Source organism: Macrotis lagotis, chromosome 6 (assembly GCF_037893015.1).
Source record: "Macrotis lagotis isolate mMagLag1 chromosome 6, bilby.v1.9.chrom.fasta, whole genome shotgun sequence".
Lineage (NCBI taxonomy): Eukaryota > Metazoa > Chordata > Mammalia > Peramelemorphia > Peramelidae > Macrotis > Macrotis lagotis.
In genome coordinates, this window is record NC_133663.1 from 71,254,971 (window position 1) to 71,275,510 (window position 20,540).

A 20,540-nucleotide genomic window follows, 5' to 3' on the forward strand; every position below is an offset into this window, starting at 1 on the left:
TATTGGACAAAAACCCTATTTGTTTTGGGCTCAGTGAAGAGAGCCCAGAGTCTGGAGGCTGAGGACCTCAATTTAAACCCAAGATCTGCTTCTTACTGTCTGTCTGGGAGACCCCCGACAAGTCGGTCACTCCTCTGGGTCTGTTTCCTCATCTGTGGACTGAAGGTGGGGTGACCTGGATGACTTCTGAATGCTCACAGAACCGTGGGTAGAATTCTCCATGGCTCAAATTAAATCAAACTTGAAAAGTCACTAGTAGACTCCCCATTTTCTTTCCAGCTCATTCTGGAATGATAAAAAGGAATCTGAGGCTTTCTGTATCCAGTCCATCTGTCTTGTGATCGGCCAGAAGGCTGGGTCCCTCTGGGTCCACATTACACCAAACACTGTGTCAAACACAGTTAAGCACCCAATGAATGTTCTTCAGTGAAACAGGAGTCAAGAATGCCATTTTACTGAAGCGAACTGCCGTCATCACTCATGCCTGGGGAGGGGGATGTTCTACCATATACAAGACTGACACAGTCTTAAAGAATTAGGTTACAGCCCGCTATTCCTTAGCAGGGAAAACAGACTGAAGATGATTTCACATTTCTTTGATGATTCATCATCACCAACCAGGCTCCAAGAGTGAATGCTTCAAGAGCATCAGTGAGATACTGTAGGAACAAGGACTGGCTGGCTAAGAGAATCTTGGACATGCTACTATATCTTCTGAAAGGAGGGGAGACTGGGGAACAAGACGTGTTTTCTGGCAAAATATGGGAACTCAGATGAAAGTTATTTCAAAACATGTTCAGATATACTTCCTCTTAGAGGTTCTAGAAAAAGGAAGAAGAAAACATCGAGTGGCTGAACCAGAACCCTCAACCCCAGACTCACGTTCTTCTTTTCTGTGGTCATTTCCTTGGCTGCAGCCACCAGGACAGCCCTGGTCTTGGCATCCATCTGCCCTGGAGCAACCACTACCATCTTACGCTGCTTGGATGGGAGTTGGGAGAGGACATCGGACTTGAGCCGGCGAAGCATGATGGTCTCCTCTAGGATAAGCTTCAGTTCTCTAAGATTGGAAGAGCCAGAATAATCCCATCCCCAGTGCAACTGTGGAGAATTGAGACAGAGGGTTAAAAGGACAAGAGGGCAAATGAACAAAATTTACTTTTTCTCCCTCTCACCTCTCCCCATTCCCATTCTACTGAAAAAGAAAGAAAAAATAAAGCCCTTGTTACAATTATACATAGTTGAGCAAAACAAATTCCCACACTGGCCACATCCAAGACACATATCTCAATTGGTAGCCAGAGTCCATCACCTCTCTCTCTGACAGAAGGGAAAACATACTTCATTTGGAATCATGGTTAGGGCAAACTATTCTTAGGGACCAGAAATACTCCCCTAAAAACCAAGCAAAAGTCCTCTGGGGGGAGTCCCTTTGGACACCTCTTTGGCACAATTCCTCCTCTCTTGAGATTCTAGAAACAAACACAGTGCTGGCCAAGAAAGTAGCATTAGTCTTCAGGATGGCCTGGAATGACACCAGGGGAAAACTCCAGTACTGGAACAATGGGAATTACACACACACACACACACACACACACACACACACACACACACACACACATTCACTCTCTTTCTCTCTCTCTCTCTCTCTCACACACACACACACAACACGCATACTTCATCTTATTTCTATAAACTTTAATTTCTTTTTCTAGGTCTCTATATTTGGACGTTTTCCTCACAGTTTAGAGATAATGAATATTTGGCAGGATATTTATTAAAACTGTTCTTAAAAAAAATTTTAAAAAACTGTTCTTAAACTCTTATGGATCAAGGGTGAATTTAGGAAATTGTGGACAGGTCCCATCTGTGATAATGGTCTGGTTCCAGTAGAGTTGTTAGTGACTCCTTGAGAATACTTTGAAGCCTATATTTGTAGAATGGGGCTGACTTTGTCAGCTGTAAAGTTTATAAAAAATAGTGAGTTTCTGATGTTTAATTCTAGCCACCAGGTTGTGTCTAGTTAGGTTGTCAGAGGTTAAATTTTGTAATGTATCTTTATACAGTTTCCTTGCATCATCTGTAGGAATCTACTGTTTCTTGTTCCTTAAAGATAATCTGTCATTTCTGATAGAAATGACCTGATTCTGAATTGCCATCACAAACTTCTCCATTTTTATAATAGAATCCACATGATTCAGTCAGTTGTTCAATGTTTCTTTGTTGCCATAAGACTGGTTGGGTTTAGGTAGATGCCATCCATGGAGGACCTTTGATTCAATGCTTATATTAATAATATTAGTGTTATTGTTATTGGTTTTAGTATCACTCACATTTGGTTTCATATACACATTTGCACACTGGCTCCCTTACATGCCTGGCCCTTAGTTCTTCTTTGATCATTCCTGTAGGCAGGAGTCTAAGCTTTGCTTGGAAAATGAGAAATCTTGGATGGCTATAGAATAGTTATCTTCAGAAGGGTTCAGAACAGCTCACAGGTTCCGAGGCAAAGCGAGGACTGATGGGTGGAAGCTATAGGGAGGCAGATTTCCTATCAAGATGAGGAACTACCCAATAATGGGGGATGCCCGACAACAGAACAGGGGTGCTCATGCTGGGGGGACTCCCAGTTCTTGCAGACCAGAGTCTGGAATCCAGTGATAGTACATGAGCTACCCTGCATTGGGAGAGAAGAGGGACTAGGCTGAATCTAAAGTTTCCTCCAATTCCAGGACTTGTATGTCTGTGAGAGTCTTACAGACAAGGTAGGAGGGTTTCTTTGCCATAGATCATGGATATAAGACAGCTGAGTAATGGAGTGACAGAGGGGGCTGACTTAGGAGCAGTTGAGACAAGTTCAAATTCTGTCTTGACACTTTTAAGCTGGAGGACTCTGGGCAATCATTTAATCTCTTTGTGCCTCAGTTTCCTCATCTATTAGATGAGGATAAACACAGCACTTACTTCACGGGATTGTTGTGAAATACTATATAAATGTATGCTATTGACTTCACATTTACATAGTGCTTTATGTTATTCAAAGTGTATTCAAATAAATTCTATCTCTTCTGATGTATAAAGAAGATTATAGTCAAGGCTCCTAACAGCAGAGTGATCCAGCCATTCAGGAAATATTTTGAAGGTGGGCCCAGAAAGTACCAAACTGTGTATGCCCCCGACCCAGCTCTATCACTACTAGGGTCATACTTTCAAAGGAAGAAGAAAAATGAGCATTTATATAGTGCTTTAAGGTTTGCAAAGCAATAATAGTATTGTATTTTAATCTCACAACAACCTGGGAGGTAGCCATTATTATTCTCATTTTAGTTGAGAAAACGGAGGCATAAAGAGGCTAAATGACTTCTCCACTACTACACAGCTAGTAAAAATCTGAGGCTAGATTTGAACTCAGGTCTTCCTGACTCCAGGCCCAACATTCTATCCTCTGTGCCATCAGATACCTACTATAAAAAAAAGATTCATCAGTACAAAAATAAGGCAGCTCTTGAGAGTCAAAAATTAAAAACTAAGGGGATAGCCTACTATTAGAAAATAGTTAAGCAAAAGGCGGAACAGGAATATAATGGACTATTATTACTCCATCAGAAAGCTGGAAAGATCTCTATGAACTGATGGTGAGTGAAGAGAGAAGGGTTAAGAGAACGATTTATACAATGATAATGTTAGAGAGGAAAACAATTCTGAAAGGCTTCAGAACTCAGATCCACAGGATTAGAAGGTCCAAAGGAATGAAGCTGAAACAACTACTTGCCTCCCGATGGGTAGGAGATGACACTAAAAGAGAGGCAGACATTTTCAGACAGGGTGAATGTGAGTATTTGTTTTGCAAGGTTATGCAAGGATATACTGAGGTCTTTTTTCTTTCTTTTCTAAATTGATGGGGAGAAGAAGAGCAGATGAATAAAAATGCTTAATTAAAAAATAAACTAAAAAACTGCTATTTGAAAGAGGAAAAACTGTCTTTTTCCCCTCGTGTCAAGTGACAATTAGAGAGGCCTTATGGGGTCACCCTGAAAAGCTGACAGAAGGAAACAGAAACCTGATCACTTGGTGTTTTTTCATTGGGCTTGAGAGCTTATTACCATCATTAGCAAAACCAGAAATTCTCCTTTTTTTCTACTGAGAGTGAGGAAAGGTGAATAGATACTTTCTCTGCCAGACAACACACCTGATGTCCATTAACATCCTCCCAAGGTCCCTACTGCAAATTGTTCCTCTTTCCTAAACTCGTCTTAAAGGCCCTGGGGAGCTAGGAAAGAGTTTATGATGTTACCAAAAATCTCCCAAGCCCAGGCTCTTTGGTCCATCCCGGTTGATGAATTATTCCTTTATGCCAGAGGGCTTTTTAAGTACTTACTGTCAATAAGCCTGAAAAACAACCCCTAATGAAAAGTCAAGGAAAAAGCATATACAAAATAGGCCAACAGGTCAGAGATTGTTTTTGGAACCTGGGGAGACAAGAAGTTGACCCACAAGCCAGAAAGCACTTTATTTTCTCTGTGTTCTGGCTATGCCTGACAAAGACACCTGGGCATTTTGAACTTGGAGATGTATCAATCCTTCCAGGAGGTAAATGGCCAGAATTAGAGAATATTGATGTCCATTCCATAAAGCATCATGACAGCGAGGAACAGGGAATTTTGGAATGAGCAACTCCAGAAGCCTAGAGAATTCTCTCCTAGAGACATTTTTTTTTTAAATTTCAACTCCTTGTATTTTTTTAGAAAGCATTTTAGTTTTTAATGACATTTTCAGATTATTAGCCCATTCACCCATACACCAATGAGCTTTCTTGGATCAATGAAAGCCAGTTAAGTAAAACCAATCTATTACTATGACATTTTTGGCAATATTCTGGACTCATAGTTCATTACATCTCTAAGGGAAGGGGATTAATTTATTCATCTCCTCTATAGCATTAATATTGGTTATTGCAATTATGAGGCATCTTGTTTTGTTTTTGTTTTGTTTTCTCTACTACAAAATGAGGATAACAACAGCACCATATAAATGATAATTATTATTTTTATTATTATTATTTTGTTTAAAGTTTCATAATTCTTTTCATAATTTTTCATAATTCGAAGCAATGGGGTTAAGTGGCTTGCCAAAGGCCACACAGCTAGGTAATTAAGTGTCTGAGGCTGGATTTGAACTCAAGTACTCCTGACTCCAGGGCCAGTGTTCTATCCACTGAACCACCTAGCCGCCCCCTAAAGTTTTCTTAAAGAGCTACGCATTATTATTACTGATAATAACATTATTGTATTTTTTCTCCTAGTCTTGTTTATTTTGCCTGTATCAATTCATACAAGTTTTCCATGTATCTGTGAATTCCTCATATTGCCATTTCTTCAGTGTAATAATATTCCAAGACTTTCTCATACCATAGTCTGTTTAGCAAGACTGAAAGGCATCTACTTTGTTTTCAGATTTTAACCAACATAAAAAGTGCTTCTAAGAATACATTAGTATATTTGAGATCTCCATTTCTGTCTTTGACCTTTTTCGGGATCCCTTCCAGGGATCAATGGATCAAACAAAGCATCACACACAGGTCACATTAATTCCAAAATGTTTTCCAGAATTGCTGGACCAATTCATAGCTACACACCACTAGTATGTGAAGATGTCTTAACTTCCCAGTCTTTCCAATATGAATGACTACTATCCTTTATTCTCTTTGACATTTGCTGAGTATGAACTAAAACTTCAGAGTATTAGATAATTTTCATTTACTTTAAAGTGATTTGGAAGAAACTTTCACGTGGCGTTTTTGTATTTCTTTAAGGAAAAATTTTATTCATATATACTTTGATCATTAAACTACTGGAGAATGGCTTTGAGGCATTGCATGTTTATATTCCTTCCTTAAATATCTTGGATATCAGACCTTTTATTAAAAATATTTGAAGCAGAAAGTATTTTTTTCCAAATGACAGTTTCCTTGAAGAATAAGAGGAGGAAAAGGAGGAATTGTTGTTGATTCAGTTTGTCAAACACTGGGTTACTAAGTCTAACTGTTTCTAGAAACCACATATCTAATCTGTTTCATGGGTCTATTTTTCCTTTTTTTTTTTTTAAATAACACTAAACAACTCTGGTGACTACTACTTGACACTACAGTTTGAGGTCTGAAAGCGCTATTTTCCCATGCATCTACTCAACCAACACTTCCCTTGAGATTCTAGGTTCTTATTCCAAGTGAATTTTGTTTTGTCTAATTCTAAAGAAACAGTGATAGCTAGATCAATATAGCAATAAATCTATACATTAATTTAGTATTTATATTTTTATTATACTGAAACATCCAACTAGCAGCAGTGAAAAGAATGATCAATGCCAATTCTTCCAGTTACCTAAGTCAATCGATTACGTCAGCTGCATTTTATATAACTGAAGTTATAAAAATCTTGAGCATGTCTTGGTAGTAGGCTGACTCCTGGATATTTAATGAAATGTGTAGTTACTATGAATGAAATTTCCCTGGGTTTTTGTTATTGTTAATATAAATGCTATCATTTATAATATGCTTAATTTTCTGTGTAAATATTATATATTCATATATATATAAGTATATATAAATTCTGTTAGTTTGCTGAAGTTATAATTGTGTCAGTAATATTTTGTTGATTTTATAAGAAATCACGTTATCTACAAAGAGGGATAACCTCTTCTCCTCTTTGCTAAAATGTTCCTACCTTTAATTTATTTATATGATGCTAGCTCTTGTTTTTTGATATGTATTTTTTTATCATATTAAAACAGCCATTACCTAACTATGTATTTTAGGGGTTTCAGTATGTTATATTTTGTCAAAGATTCTATTGATATAATCACATATTTTTTACTTTGTTTTTAATATGACTAATTATGCTAATTGTTTCACTGTCTATGATGCTTTCAAGCATAATTTCCCTATTAATATCTCTTGACTTTCTGAATTTTCACTTTTGCCTTCTCTGAGAAGATGATTACTATTCCTTCTTCTTTGGAGTTGCCAGATATATAGCAAATTTTGTTCCAACCTTTCATTTTATGTTCTGTTTGTGTTTTTATTTTTAGATGTATTTTTTGGTACATGGCAGATTAAGTTTTGTTTCTTGTCTATTTTTCCATTCCTTTTCATTTTATTTGGTTGTCTAATTCACTCACACTTAATGCAATAATTACTGGGCTTGCATTTTCCTCCATTCACTTGTTTTGTATTGATTTTTGCCTCCTTCTTTTAAGTTTGAATTTTTAATTCGATTCTAGGGCTTTCGCACAGGCTGTATCCTCATTCCCATTTATGTGACAGATTCCAAGTTCACTGAATTGTTATATTAGTTTTACTTCTTGGCCAGCTCTCTCCCCACTCACAGGCCTCCCGGGCACACTCTTCTGACACAGAATGGCCTCATTGGCCCTTGGACTGGATAATGCCAAAGAAAGGTCCAAGAATGGCAAGAAAAGTACTGTGGGACATATGATAATGGGAGAAGGAAGAAGTACCTTTCTGGCATCACAGTAGCGCAAGGCGAAGTCATGGAACTGAGGAAAGAAGTATGGCTTGACAGCAACAATCTGGGTGTACAATTCGGCGGGCCGTGACATGGCTGGGGTCCCCGACAGTAAGATCACTCGCTTGGCAGCCTGGAAAACATAGTACAGATAGTACACGATAGTACACAGATGGACTTTAACTGGACGAAGTAGGAAAAAAAAACAGCCCATACTACCTTTGGACAGACCTCAGGCTTTCATCTTATAATAATAATGTTTGTCTTTCATTTTCAAAGAAGACCATAACATCAGGGGGTTGATGCCATGATAAGCACAAGAATTAGATTTGAGTGAGGGGGTGCTGTGCTAAGTTCCCAACCTCACTTTCTCCTCCAGAGCCATCTGGGTCCAGTAGTCAGATATGGCTCAGGATGACTAGAGATGGAAAGCAGGCAGTCAGGGTTAAGTGACTTGCCCAAGGTCACACAACTAGTAAGAGTCAAGTGTCTGAGGCTCCTATCCTCCACTGTTCTCTATCCACTGCTCCACCAGAGTGAGGAAAGGAACTTGGATAAAACCTGCCCGGTTCAAGAACTATGATGCACTCAAAGGTGCGAATTTGTCTCAGAAGAAGTAAAGAGAAAAAAACGCACAAGTAAAGATGATCCTACCTCACTCCCAACTCTGTGTGAAATCAATTCTGAGTAACAGTCCCTCTAAGATGTAAGTCTCAGTCACAATTTCTTTTCTTTAGCTTGTGAAAATGTGCCCAACAGTGGAAAAGCAGTTTCGGGGGGGGGGGGGGGGTCAAATGTGTCCTTATATTAACCTATAGCATGATTTCTATAAAATGGAATGAAGGCATTATGCAAAACCTGGAAACAATAGTAGATATACAAGGGAGGATGAACAATCTCCTCTCAAAAGTTTTAAAATACACTAGAGTCGGCTGAGTCTTTGGCTAAGCTAATTGAGATGGCCCAATAATAACAATGAGGATAAAGGAGGAGGATGTGAGGAGGATTTTGGTGACAGCTAGCATTTATAGCACTTAAAATTTGCAAAGCACTTCACAAATATTATCTCATCTGAGCTTCATAAGCTGGGAAGGTTGGTGCTATTATTGGCAAACTGAGGTTAAGTGTCTCACCCAGAGTCACAAAGGTAAAGTAGCTGAACATAAGGCAAGTTCATTTCGGTCATATGGTTTTTGTTTTTGCTCTTTTGGTTGTTTTAGGTTTTTGCAAGGCAATGGGGTTAAGTGACTTGCCCAAGGCCACACAGCTAGGTAAGTGTCTGAGGCTGGATTTGAACTCAGGTACTCCTGACTCCAGGGCCAGTGTTCTATCCACTGCACCACCTAGCCGCCCCAAAGGTAAAGTATCAGAGGTTAGATTTGAATTCAGGTTTTTCTGACTCCCAGGCCAGTATCTATCCATCCATTGTGGTACACCCCTCCCCTTGTTTACTTGTTTTCAGTCATGTCCAATGCTTCATGATCCCCTTTGGGGTTTTCTCAGCAAAGACACTAAAGTAGCTTTTTCCAACTTGTTTTACAGATGAGGCAATTGGGGCAAACAGGGTTAAATGACTTGTTCAGGGTCACAGAGCTAGTAAATATCTGAGGGTACATTTGAACTCTGGTCTTCCTGACTCTGGGTACCACTGGTGTCCCCCACTGCCTAGATAGATAACTGATCCAAGTTACTTCTATTTTATAAGCTTTAGATAACTGAGAGACTAATTATAAAATTCTCCATTACTATCAAATATTATAGAAATTTAGAATGATGGCAAAGAAAATTATTTGGAAACACATCATGAACCTATTTTTTTAAAGTTTCCATTTTCTTACTGATTCTTTCAAAAAAAAAGTGATAATAATTTCCAGATTGACTCCTCTACATCAAATAAAAAAAATTAGTTACAAAAAATTCAAACACAAAGGAGTAATGTTTGGCAATGTACTGTAGTAAACTCAACTCCAATAATCCAGGGTTAGAAGGAAAAAAACTTCACCAGAGGAACTAACTTCCCATTGGAATAGGTAGAACCCAAAAAGTTATTTTCTCTTTCCAAAGCGGGATGTTAACAAATACAAGTGTGAACCAATCTCTCCTGTCCTTCTTGGGATAAAACTTCAGTAACTTGCTACAACAATGCCAACAACTGTGAGCAACAGGGAGGAATATTCAGGTCCTCAAAATAGGACCCAGAGGCTCTAAAGATTGTAGGGACTAATCTAGTCTAGTGACTGCTTGGCTTGGGTCTCTGGAAGCCAGGCCAACATTTGGCATGGTGGATGCATAGGGCACATGAGTAACAAGGACTAGCTCAATGCACATCTCAGCATTGATACCAACATCATCCTCTAAAAGCTGTTCTGTGTACATGACCTGGCCAATGTAGGATTTATTTTGACTACATATATTTGTTGCAAGGGTTTTCTTTTTCCTTTATTTAAAGTGTATGGGGAAGTAGGAAGGGAAAAAAATGTTTGTTAATTGAAAAAAATTAATTAAGGAATAAATGCTGTTACTAAATAACCCTCACAACTTGGGAAATCAAATTCACCCAAGGAAGTTAGACCCAGATACTCCACCTGCTACCAAGAAGTAGGGCCAGACTCAAAAAAAAAAAAAAAGGAATAGCTCTCCACTAAATGGGACTAAAGAAGAAAAGCATCAGGGAAAAGACCTGACTGTAGATCTTGGCAGATCTGGTGAAAGCTTGTTAACTACTTAAACCTTTGAGTAAATATCAGTACTGTAAGAAAATCACACAAAACAAAAAGCTGGGGGGGGGGGGGTGGAGAAGGGAGGTTTCAAATAGAAAAGATGCTTCATAAATTAAACAAACCTGAAACACAGGGAATTGGAAGACAAAAGGGGGTCCTTCCTTGGATGAATGCCCAATCCTTAAAAAATTCACTTTTGCCCTCTTGGGAGCAGCTAAAACCTAATTTCATTATGACAGGAAAGCTATGAATTTCTCCAGCTATAATTTCCTATAGTTAAATTACCCAGGCCTGGTAATTTCCTGCATGGTTTAAGGCGGCCTTATTAACATAACAATGAGTTTCTTGAATGACATCTGTAGTGGCTGAACTGCCTGGCTTCCAACAATTTCAATGAAAAGGGAGTAAGATGGAAAAATCTATTATCAGCCGGAGAAAACCTGCCCATCATCCGGCACCTATTCATATTTGGCTGGCTTATGTCAGAAAGAGTTCTTGGGTTGGGAGATGGGAATCAAGGCCAAGGCCTTGCTGTCAGATATTTATAGGCTGGTACTAAGATTGAGTCCTTCCCTTTGGCTACTCAGGCTGGAGAGGGATAGGGTCATTACTGACAGGAAGGTCAGAAAATATCTTATGGGGTGAATAACTATTAAAAAAAAAGACCCTCAATAGATACCCTCAAAGAAAATCTTGAGCCCCCAGTGTTCTGAGACCAGAGAAGACCACAGCATCTGCAAAAACCATCATCTAAGAGATGTTGCTAAATAGCCATCTATCTGTGATACTATATAGAGTAACTTGATGACTTCCAAAAGCTTCCAATTTAGGGCAATATCAATGTTTATAGGACAAAGAAAAACACACAGTTTTATATTATATAAATACATGCAGGAGATTGGTGATTTCATTAGTAATGGGAATTCTCAGTGTGGGATCCCCACCTCTCTCATACTTCATATGAGCACTAGGATGATATAACCAAATGTGCCAGAAAATTATGTTTCTTGTTGCCTTTGGACACCCATAAAACCAACCCTGCCAATGACTTTTTTCTCTTAATTTATTTTATTTTGAACTTAATGAACGCCAAATAAATGGATATTTCCATAAATACAATAAGAGAGAGGAAAAAAAAGAGAATTGTAGAGGAAATTGCAGACCTATGGAATCCTGCCAAGTCCTTTATTTGTCCCTCTAAAAAGAGAATGTGGGCCATCCTTCCATTTAGATGCAATTTCATTCTGGCTTCTGGTTTCCTTGAGAAGGCTAACACTCTGACTTCTGTTACACACATTAGATCACTGCCAAAATGGTTTCCTTTGTAAGGAGAAAATCCAGATGGGGACAACTGAGTTCCTCTACCAGCAGGTCCACTTGCTGGTCACTGAGCAAGGACCTCACATTTACAGTATGAGCTAAGTGAATGTCTAGAGATGGTCTAAAGACTATGACTGTTATTTTTCTTTGTTTCCTTTTTCTGCTACTCTGTCACCATCACTAGAAAAGGGCTGCAAAATTATGAGAGTCACCATTTTGAATTGTTTTGTTTTTTTGTTTCAGGGATGACCATTGCCAAAGCATTTGGCACCAAGTGGTTGGTTGTTGATGAGCACCAGTTTGGACTGGACCTCAAAAAGCTGCTAATGGGTTTCTGAGACCACATAGTCAAAGTTCTTCCGGCATTGCAAAACCAGTCAGAGCTTGTTCTCCAGTGGCACAACTTTCAAGAACCCAGGTCACTTCAACACTATTATGTGGCACCAGACGAAGAGTCTGTGGATACTACAAAAAAAGGCATTAAACTGACAATTAATTATAATAGGGTCAACTTATTTTAATGTAGGGAAGTAGTGGTACAAGTAATTCATCAACATTCACTATATTCATAATTTATAATTATAATTATTTTGCTTTGGAGGACATGAGGCTAATAGACAAAACAAAACTCCATGGATTTCCCTGCTTTATTTAGATTAGGCTAATATTAAAATGCATATGTACCAGCTATTATGGCACAAGCCTATAACCTGCTACCAGAGGGGCTGTGACTAGTGGGGATCTCTTAAGCTTAGGAGTTCTGAGTCACAATGGACTAAGCTGATCAATTGGTCTATATTAAGTCCAACATCAATATAGTTGGCCCCTAGAGGGAGGGAAGTGGGGTGCAAGCATTAGGCTGCCCAAGAAGGTGCAAACCTGTCTAGGTGAGAAATAGAAGAGATTTTAAACTCTCAAATCAATCAGTAGTGGGACTGTAAACACCAGTAGTCCATGACACATATTTCAATTAAATGGGAGAGAGAGATGGGAAAGTGATATGGAAGTAAGCCAAGTGATAACAAAGAAGACAGCTTGAGGTTTAAAAATTTGGTATGGATAAATTCACACAGAGATATCCAGAGTGAATAAGCTACATTCAGATAATCAAAAAGCCAGGTGGGGTTATATGATATAAAAACATATTCCAAGTGACCATTCTGTGATAAAAAGTACAATAGAAGGGATCCCATCTCCCCCAGAAATCAACTCCTCTACCTCCTTCTGCTCAGCTATCTCAAGATACTATCTTCACTCATGTCCTGGTCATTATTCAAAAATAAATTTTATTAGCCCATTCTCTCAGTGACTTCCTTGAGAACCTTAGTTTTAGCTTCTGTTTTTAAAATTATTTTAATTTATTTTGTTAAATATTTCCTAAATTCTTTGCATTCCAAATTATTTCCTTTCCTCCTACTCTTCCCCACTCCTTGAGAAGGCTAACACTCTGACTTCTGTTACACACATTAGATCGCTGCCAAAATGATTTCCATATTAGCCAGGTGCAAAAGAAAACACAAAATAATAAAAACAAAGAGATTAAAAATGTATGCTTCATTCTGTATTCAGAGTCTATCCGTTCTCTGAGAACCTTTAAAATGTTCAAAAGTTAAGTTCAATTCAAAAGTGCTTTTCCAATGGGAGAAAGAAAGATGAAAAGAACTCAGAGAGGGTGACTCAAATGATAGAAAATCTACCAGCTGGACACTCTCAGACAAGTATAAATTAATACTAACTACTTTATGGGAAATAAAAAGATAAATATTGGCTGTAAAGAAAGGATGTAAGACTTGAAAGATGACCCTAAATTTGTAAATGTTACAGAGGAACTAACTACAATAATGGAAGTTGGTGGAAAAGAGATGATGCAGGAGATCAAAGAACCAGCAATGGTGAAGCTACACAAGCACAGTAAACCCTGAGCACATACATACCAATGATGCAAGAGAAATTCACAGACTTAGGAAGGAGACAAAGATGATCCACCCAATGGGGATACTAGATGAACTAAATAAGGCAATATTCTAGAATAAGGAAAAAAGGGAAATAACTGGGGAGAAAAAAAATTTGTGTATGAATGGAAGAAAAATCTCACCATGGCTATAAAAGAGATGTTAAAAAAAAAATTCTATTGCAGTACGGAAAGTCCCTACTTCCCACCCTCATACAGCTAGCTACCTGTCAAGTTTATAAAGTTAAGTAGGTACATGGGAAGGGTTGGAGAAAGCTTGGAGACAGGGACACCTGAGCTGAGCCTCCAAAAAAAGCAAGGACTGGAAGAGGAAAAGGTATGGTGGGGGAACACCAAAGGTATGAGAGTCTATGCAAAGGCAGAAACAAGGATGGAATGTTGACTGGGATACATTTAGTTGACCAGTTTAATGTATGCAAGGCTCATGAATGGGGATACCCATTCTGATCTGGTAGGTAAATGGGAGGCAGATTGTGGAGGCCTTTAAAGACCTCCTCTATTTTAGTTTAGGAACAACAGGGAGCTACCAAAAATAGTTGAGAAAGGAAGTGACCTTGTCAGAATTTGTGCCTTAGGAATCAATACCTGAGGCCACATTTGCACTCAGGTCCTCCTAACTCTAGTCTCAATCCACTATGCCTCCTAGCTATGTGTCCTTGGGCAAGTCACCTAAACCGGATTGTCTCAAATCTAGAACCACCTCTATTTGTCCTGATTCGTATCTGGCCACTGGGGGCAGATGCTTTGGAGGAGAAAGTGAGACTAATGACTGAGCATAACCCCCCCCCAATGCCAAGTTACTTGTTTGGCACGGCATTACCCCCCTGATATCATGGTCTTCTTTGAGAATGAAGGACAAATATCATCATTATCAACATTAGAAATATTAACTTTGTAACTATGTGAAAAAGAAACTGCAAACAGGGAGTCTAATTGGGAGGCTATTGAAGAAAATCATATGATATAGAGAAAAATCAATTTGTAAATTAGACAACAATAAATTATAAATTGAATGTGAAATTTTATAAATTCATCAAACATCTGCTAAAGTAAAAAATAATATCCTGGGCAAGCCACTTAACCCCATTTAACTTGCAAAAAAAAAAAAAAGAAAGAAAAATAAATAATATCCAGATCCCCAAAGTAGCTGATATCTCTATCAGACCCTAAGGTTACAAACTACTCTAAACACAATTATCTCATTTCATAGAAACAGGGCAGTACCCTGTAAAGTGTGATGGACCAGGAACCAGAAGGTCTGGGTTTAAATTTGTTGCTTATTAAGCAATGGGACCTTGAAGGTTACTTAACTTCCCTAGGATTCAGTTCTCTTTATCAGTAAAACAAGATTGGTCTCTAAGGTCCTTTGGATTCTAAATCTATGGTCATCTGAATCTCATGAGAGAAGACTTTATTTTACAAATAAAATACAAATGGTGAAACTGAAGCTCAGACAGATTAATGACTTGCATAGGGTCACAAAGCTCAAAGAGGGGGAGGATTATCTAATCAAAGGTTAGTACTGATCAAAGGGTGGGTAGAGATAAGAAGAACCTAAAAAAAGTGAAACTTGATGTCACTTTGAAAAGGAATTCAAGATTATTTATATAATGAAAGTAGCAGGAAAATGGTAATAGTTATGTTGATGTTAAAAAGTTAGAAAAAAATTACATGACATTATGTGACCTTTAAATCTCATTATTTTTAAGTTAATTTTTTTCAAGCAACAAAAAGTCCTCTCTCTCCCACATCTAGTCTCAAAGAGGGAAAAAATAGAACCCTTATAAAAATATGCACAATCAAGCAAAACAAATTCTCACATTGGCTGTGTCCAAAAAATATGTCTAAATCTCTGTGCCCTGAGTCCTTGCAATGTACTCCAAGAGGAACTACAAAATGTTAAATTCACACTAAAAATCACACAAATGAAGAGAGAAAGCAAAGAATAGTTAACAATTAAGGATAGAGATATAGAGCAATGGGAGATTACACAGATGTACCAAGTGCATGTATTTTAAAAGATCTGGCTTCCCTTAATAAAAACAAGGGCCACTGAAGATTTAAAAAACTAAAACTCAGCAACTGCCCATAAAATAGAAACAGACTAAAGTCAAGGGATGGTTTGTGATTTACCATGCCCATGCAAATTTAAGAAATGCATTGATATCACAGCATCAGATAAATTAGATTTCATAGAAAAAAAATTAAAGAGATATAAATATGAACACTTCAGAAAGGCAAAACCAACAAAAACATGCCAATCCTGAATGTATATTATCTCAAACAACATGGGAAAAATATACTGGGCCAGAAGTTCCAAGTAGATGGAAATATAAAGTTTCCACAATAGTCAATAGGTAACATTTCTATTTTTAAGGTTTGCAAAATACTTCACATATATTATCTAATTTAATCTTGTCAACTACCTTGAAAGATAGGTTCCAATTAGGGGCAGCTAGGTGGCGCAGTGAATAAAGCACCGGCCCTGGAGTCAGGAGTACCTGTGTTCAAATCCAGTCTCATAATAATTACCTAGCTGTGTGGCCTTGGGCAAACCACTTGGGCAAACCCATTTGCCTTGCAAAAACCTAAAAAAAGAAAAAAGAAAAAAAAAGATGGGTTCCAATTGACAGATGAGAAACTGAAGCTAATTCTAGAACCTAATTCCCAAGGTTGTTCTAAGGCTCAAATTATTTGGGGACTATGATGAATTCAATAAAGAATTAATAAAGAAAGTATATAGTTGCAAATGGCTAAACAAGCAGATATAGGAATGTGATAAAATATTATTTTGCTGTATGTTTTAGGAAATAATGGGGAAAAGTTTCAAAAGAACCTGGGAAGATTTATAAGAACTGACTATCAGTGAAGTGAGTAGAACAAAGAGAAAAATTTATACAATAACAACAGTATTATAAAGACAAATAATTCTGAAAGATTTAGGAATAATGAGGCCCACCGGGCGCTGCCTGGTGCCCTCCCGCACGCGGGTGCCCCAAGCCACCATGGTGGAGAACTCGCCATCGCTGCTGCCGGAAAGAGCCATCTACGGCTTCGTGCTCTTCCTGAGCTCCCAGTGCAGCTTCATACTCTATCTTGTGTGGGCATTTATTCCCGAGACCTGGTTAAACTCCATAGGACTAACATACTGGCCTCAAAAGTACTGGGCAGTGGCTTTGCCAGTCTACCTCTTGATTACCTTAGTAATTATTTACATATTGATATTTGGAATTAATATGGTGAATACTTCTTCACTGGATTCTATTCATACAGTCACAGATAACTATGCCAAAAATCAGCCACAGAAGAAATCTCAAGAAAAAGCTGTCCCAACCTTAAAGGACATACCTATTAGTGAAGTAAACCAAATGTTCTTTATTGCTACCAGAGGACTATATACTAAAAGCTGAATCCTAGAGAGAACATCGTAATCACAAACATTCATTTAAGAATTTTTAAAATAGGATTATATTTAACTAATGATTTTTCTATCTCCCCCAAATACCTTGTGTTCATTGAGAAGGGAAAAGATTCAAATTTATTATATGGAGACCTGACCTTGGAGCCAGCAAAACATTGATTCAAGTCTCCCTTCTGAGACCCTAAATTGTAAGATGTTGGGCAAACCACTTCTCAATGTTCTTTTTAACTCTCTAAAACTCTGTCACAGAGAAGATGCAGAGACAGGGACTTCCCTATATGGATCTAGTCCCTATCTCAATCAGATTTTTTAGGAAAAAAATTCCAAATATCAGTTGAAATGAAAAGAAATAAAATATTATGTGTCATATGTACTAGCAAAGAAGTTCTAATTAAAAATCTGTCTAATTAAACACTATACTTAATGAAAAAAAAAGATTTAGGAATAATGATCAATGCCATGAATGACCTTGATTCCAGAGATCTTAAGAAGTAGATAAGTAGGGGAAGTGGAAGCTACCCACTTCTTAATAGAAGCGATAGACTCAAAATTGCAGAAATTTCTTTTTTTTTTGATATGGCCAATGTGAGAATTCATTTTGCTTTGACTATATATCTTTTGCAACAAAGATTGTGTTTCTCTTTCTTTTTCAATGTAGCAGATGGGGCATAAAGAAAGGGGGAGGGTATTTTTGTTTGGTTAAAAAAATAAAATGTGAACAGAATAAATCATGGAGGTGATAAAAAAACAGTTATAAACTGGTCAATAATGTATATAAGATTACCAAACTTAACTAGTTCAAGAGAAAAAGTTTCTGGGAAATGAAATTATTCAGATGTCATAAAATGAAATCTATCCTTGAGGACTGCCATTTTTTATAGAGACTGTCATCCTGCATGGTCCTGTTCTAATCTTTCTTGGATATGACTAAATTTACTTCCCTCATCATGCAGCAGCTGATCCTAGATTTCAGTACCCAGGATCACATAGATAATCACATATAGCATTAGGATGAGTCTTTAGAAGAAATTTGGAGTGTCCTTCTACCTGCCTTCTCAATCCAAGAATATCCAGATGAGTCGAGAGCATTGAGAATGAAATAAGGACAAAAAATGAGTGTGGCCAATGGGAGAAAGACAATCCCAGTTATAACCCAGAGAGCGGTGCGTTTGAAATCAAAGGTGAAGATACAGGGGAGATTGATTTCAAGAAACCCTCATAAATGGCAGCAACATAATTCACAGGACGTATTTGTAGGTCCCATTTAAAAGTGTTCATCTATCAGTGTTACACACCAAAACCAAAACCATATATATGAATTAGCAGTTAAGAGATGGGCTGTAACATTGTCACCCTGAAAAACATTCAACTACTACAAGATATTAAAAATTCAACGCTACTTTAAAGGGTAGGGATCGCAATCATATATTCTGGAGAATTCAATATGCAGTTCCGCTTAGGCTAACAAGGAGATGTCCATGTTAATAAGGCAAATGCTAAGAAGGTTTCATATTATAACTATAATGATGTTATTTATCCATTGTACTGTTTCTTTTGTCTAAACAATCAAGCCAAGCAAATTTAATTTTAGTTATAGCTGTAATATTAGAACCACAGTACCCTGCTCCAGCAAGATTTTTCTAAAAAGGCATATTAAAGTGCTCTCCAAAGAAGGATCATCACCCTGGGAAAAATGTTCCATTTAAACATGCCCATAATGGTTATGGACATATAAATATTTATAAGAAACAAGTGAGAATCAAGGTTTTCAAAGAATTTTTTATTTTTATATTTTAATTTACAGCACACAAAATAATCTAGCCTTGCAAGATGGATGATGTTACTTGCTATTCCAAAAGACATCTTTTAAAAAGCACTTTAAGGGGAAAAATTTAAATCAGTTTCACCAATATTTAGGGTGTCATCTGGTTTACCAATTTTCATTTTACACAAAATGTAAGCCTTTCCTTAAGCAGCAAAAACTGAATTTTACAAAAATAAAATGTGGTTGTAAAATGAAATCTGCCTTAACAATATGGAAATCAAAATCAGAAAAAGATACTTTTCTGAGTTCAATTTACAACTCAAGTAGACTCCTTGGGAAATACTATGGATCAAAAGTGTAGACCTCATCATACAACTGACAAGGGAGAAAAAAAATTTTCTTTCATTACAGGAGAAGTGACATAAAAAAAATCCAACCCCAAAAGACTTGTGGACCTTTTGCCCATTATCAGGGAAATAAATCTATAAAATTTTTTAGGGCACATCAACATATTGCAAAAATATCACATACTATCCTTGCTTTCTGAATATATGAATGGATCTACAGACAAGTCATTCAGGAAACAAATTTAGACTAGAATAGATGGAAATATAGATGACAGAGTTGTTTCTAGAACACCCAGGCTTGGGGCAACTCATACTTTGTCCAGCTAAAGACCAGTTTAGGGGTTTCTCTTCTGATGGGCACAGCCCACTGTCACTAACCTTTTCCCTGAGAGTGAAGAAGACAGAGCCTGATTCTAATTTGGTAAAATATGCTTACATGAGAAATGAGAGATGCATGTAGAATATCTTCCAGAGCTTAAGTGTTATATTAATACCAGCTATTATTATCATTGTTGTTGTGTCATAATAACAATGACAGCGATAATAATAACTGTAATTACGGTTGTAATTTTGGTTAGTAGAAACAACAATGATAATAAAAATAATGATTACTATAGAGCTTTTAGAGAAATTATGTCCCAGGGGATAAAAGGCTGAATTCAGAGCCAGAAAGGTCTGTTTTTTTTGATAATCTCTGACTAGAAGACTACAAGCAAGAAATACTTTAGTTTCTCTGAACCTCAAAGAACTCACCTATAAAATAGGAATGATGCCTGTAGGGTCACTATGAGATCCCAGAAGAGGGACAGTAAATAAACCTTTGTAAATGGCAATGCCAGTTATTCCTGGTCAGAGATGGGACGTTAGTCAGGCAGGGAAGGAAGAAGGAGTGGTTTCTCTTTACTGGCTAGACCTTGCCATCATGTTCCTTTGGTCTTTGTAGGACCAGTTTTAACACAGAGATGAAAGCATCAGGTCCACCCACTTCACTTACCTGTAATGACAAAGGAGGTATGGATGTGGCTAAAGAACCACAAGTTTGGGCAGATGGGGCTAAATCTGGGCTTACCAGATTTTAAATATATACCCACAGCTCATGTGTCTCCCACTTCCCATTACATCAATGATAACCCAGGCTGCTGGGTGTGGGGAGCTCAAACATACCTTGAGGAGAGGCATTGCGGATCGACAGCGGACGGTCTTCATGTTCTTCAGGAAATGTGATTCATCCTGAAAGGAAACAAGCAGAATTCCCAATTCACACACAGGGTCAATCCCATAAACGTCCCCCTTATCTTAATCTCATAACAATCCTGGGAGACATGAAGAGGGATGCTTTATCACCCAACCTGGAATCCCCTCCAAAATGCTGAGGAAAATGAACAAGTTTAAGTGGATTCCTTCAGGTCTCCCTTCGAGGTTCAGCCCAGATCAACATTCGTTCCATATCTAGGGCTCTTTCCCATGTATCC

At 37.7% G+C, this 20,540-nt stretch overlaps 2 protein-coding genes across 2 annotated transcripts in view; one reads left to right on the forward strand and one right to left on the reverse strand.

The window, feature by feature from the left end:
* Positions 1-20,540, reverse strand: part of SMARCAL1 (SNF2 related chromatin remodeling annealing helicase 1) — an 87,975-nt gene that overhangs the window by 23,813 nt on the left and 43,622 nt on the right. The window contains exons 9-11 of the mRNA XM_074191413.1: positions 20,233-20,298; positions 7,516-7,656; positions 883-1,101 (exon numbers count right to left, since the gene is read on the reverse strand). Coding sequence (XP_074047514.1) covers positions 883-1,101; positions 7,516-7,656; positions 20,233-20,298 — 426 coding nt within the window. The remainder of the gene's footprint in view (positions 1-882; positions 1,102-7,515; positions 7,657-20,232; positions 20,299-20,540) is intronic.
* Positions 16,504-17,061, forward strand: LOC141490964 (phosphatidylinositol N-acetylglucosaminyltransferase subunit P-like). Its single transcript, XM_074191414.1, has one exon. It carries the CDS (start codon positions 16,541-16,543, stop codon positions 16,943-16,945), a length of 405 nt encoding a protein of 134 aa, XP_074047515.1. The 5' UTR covers positions 16,504-16,540; the 3' UTR covers positions 16,946-17,061.

Excerpts from the sequence above, each read along its gene's own strand:
- LOC141490964 (XM_074191414.1), top strand. The coding sequence starts at position 16,541 with ATGGTGGAGAACTCGCCATCGCTGCTGCCGGAAAGAGCCATCTACGGC.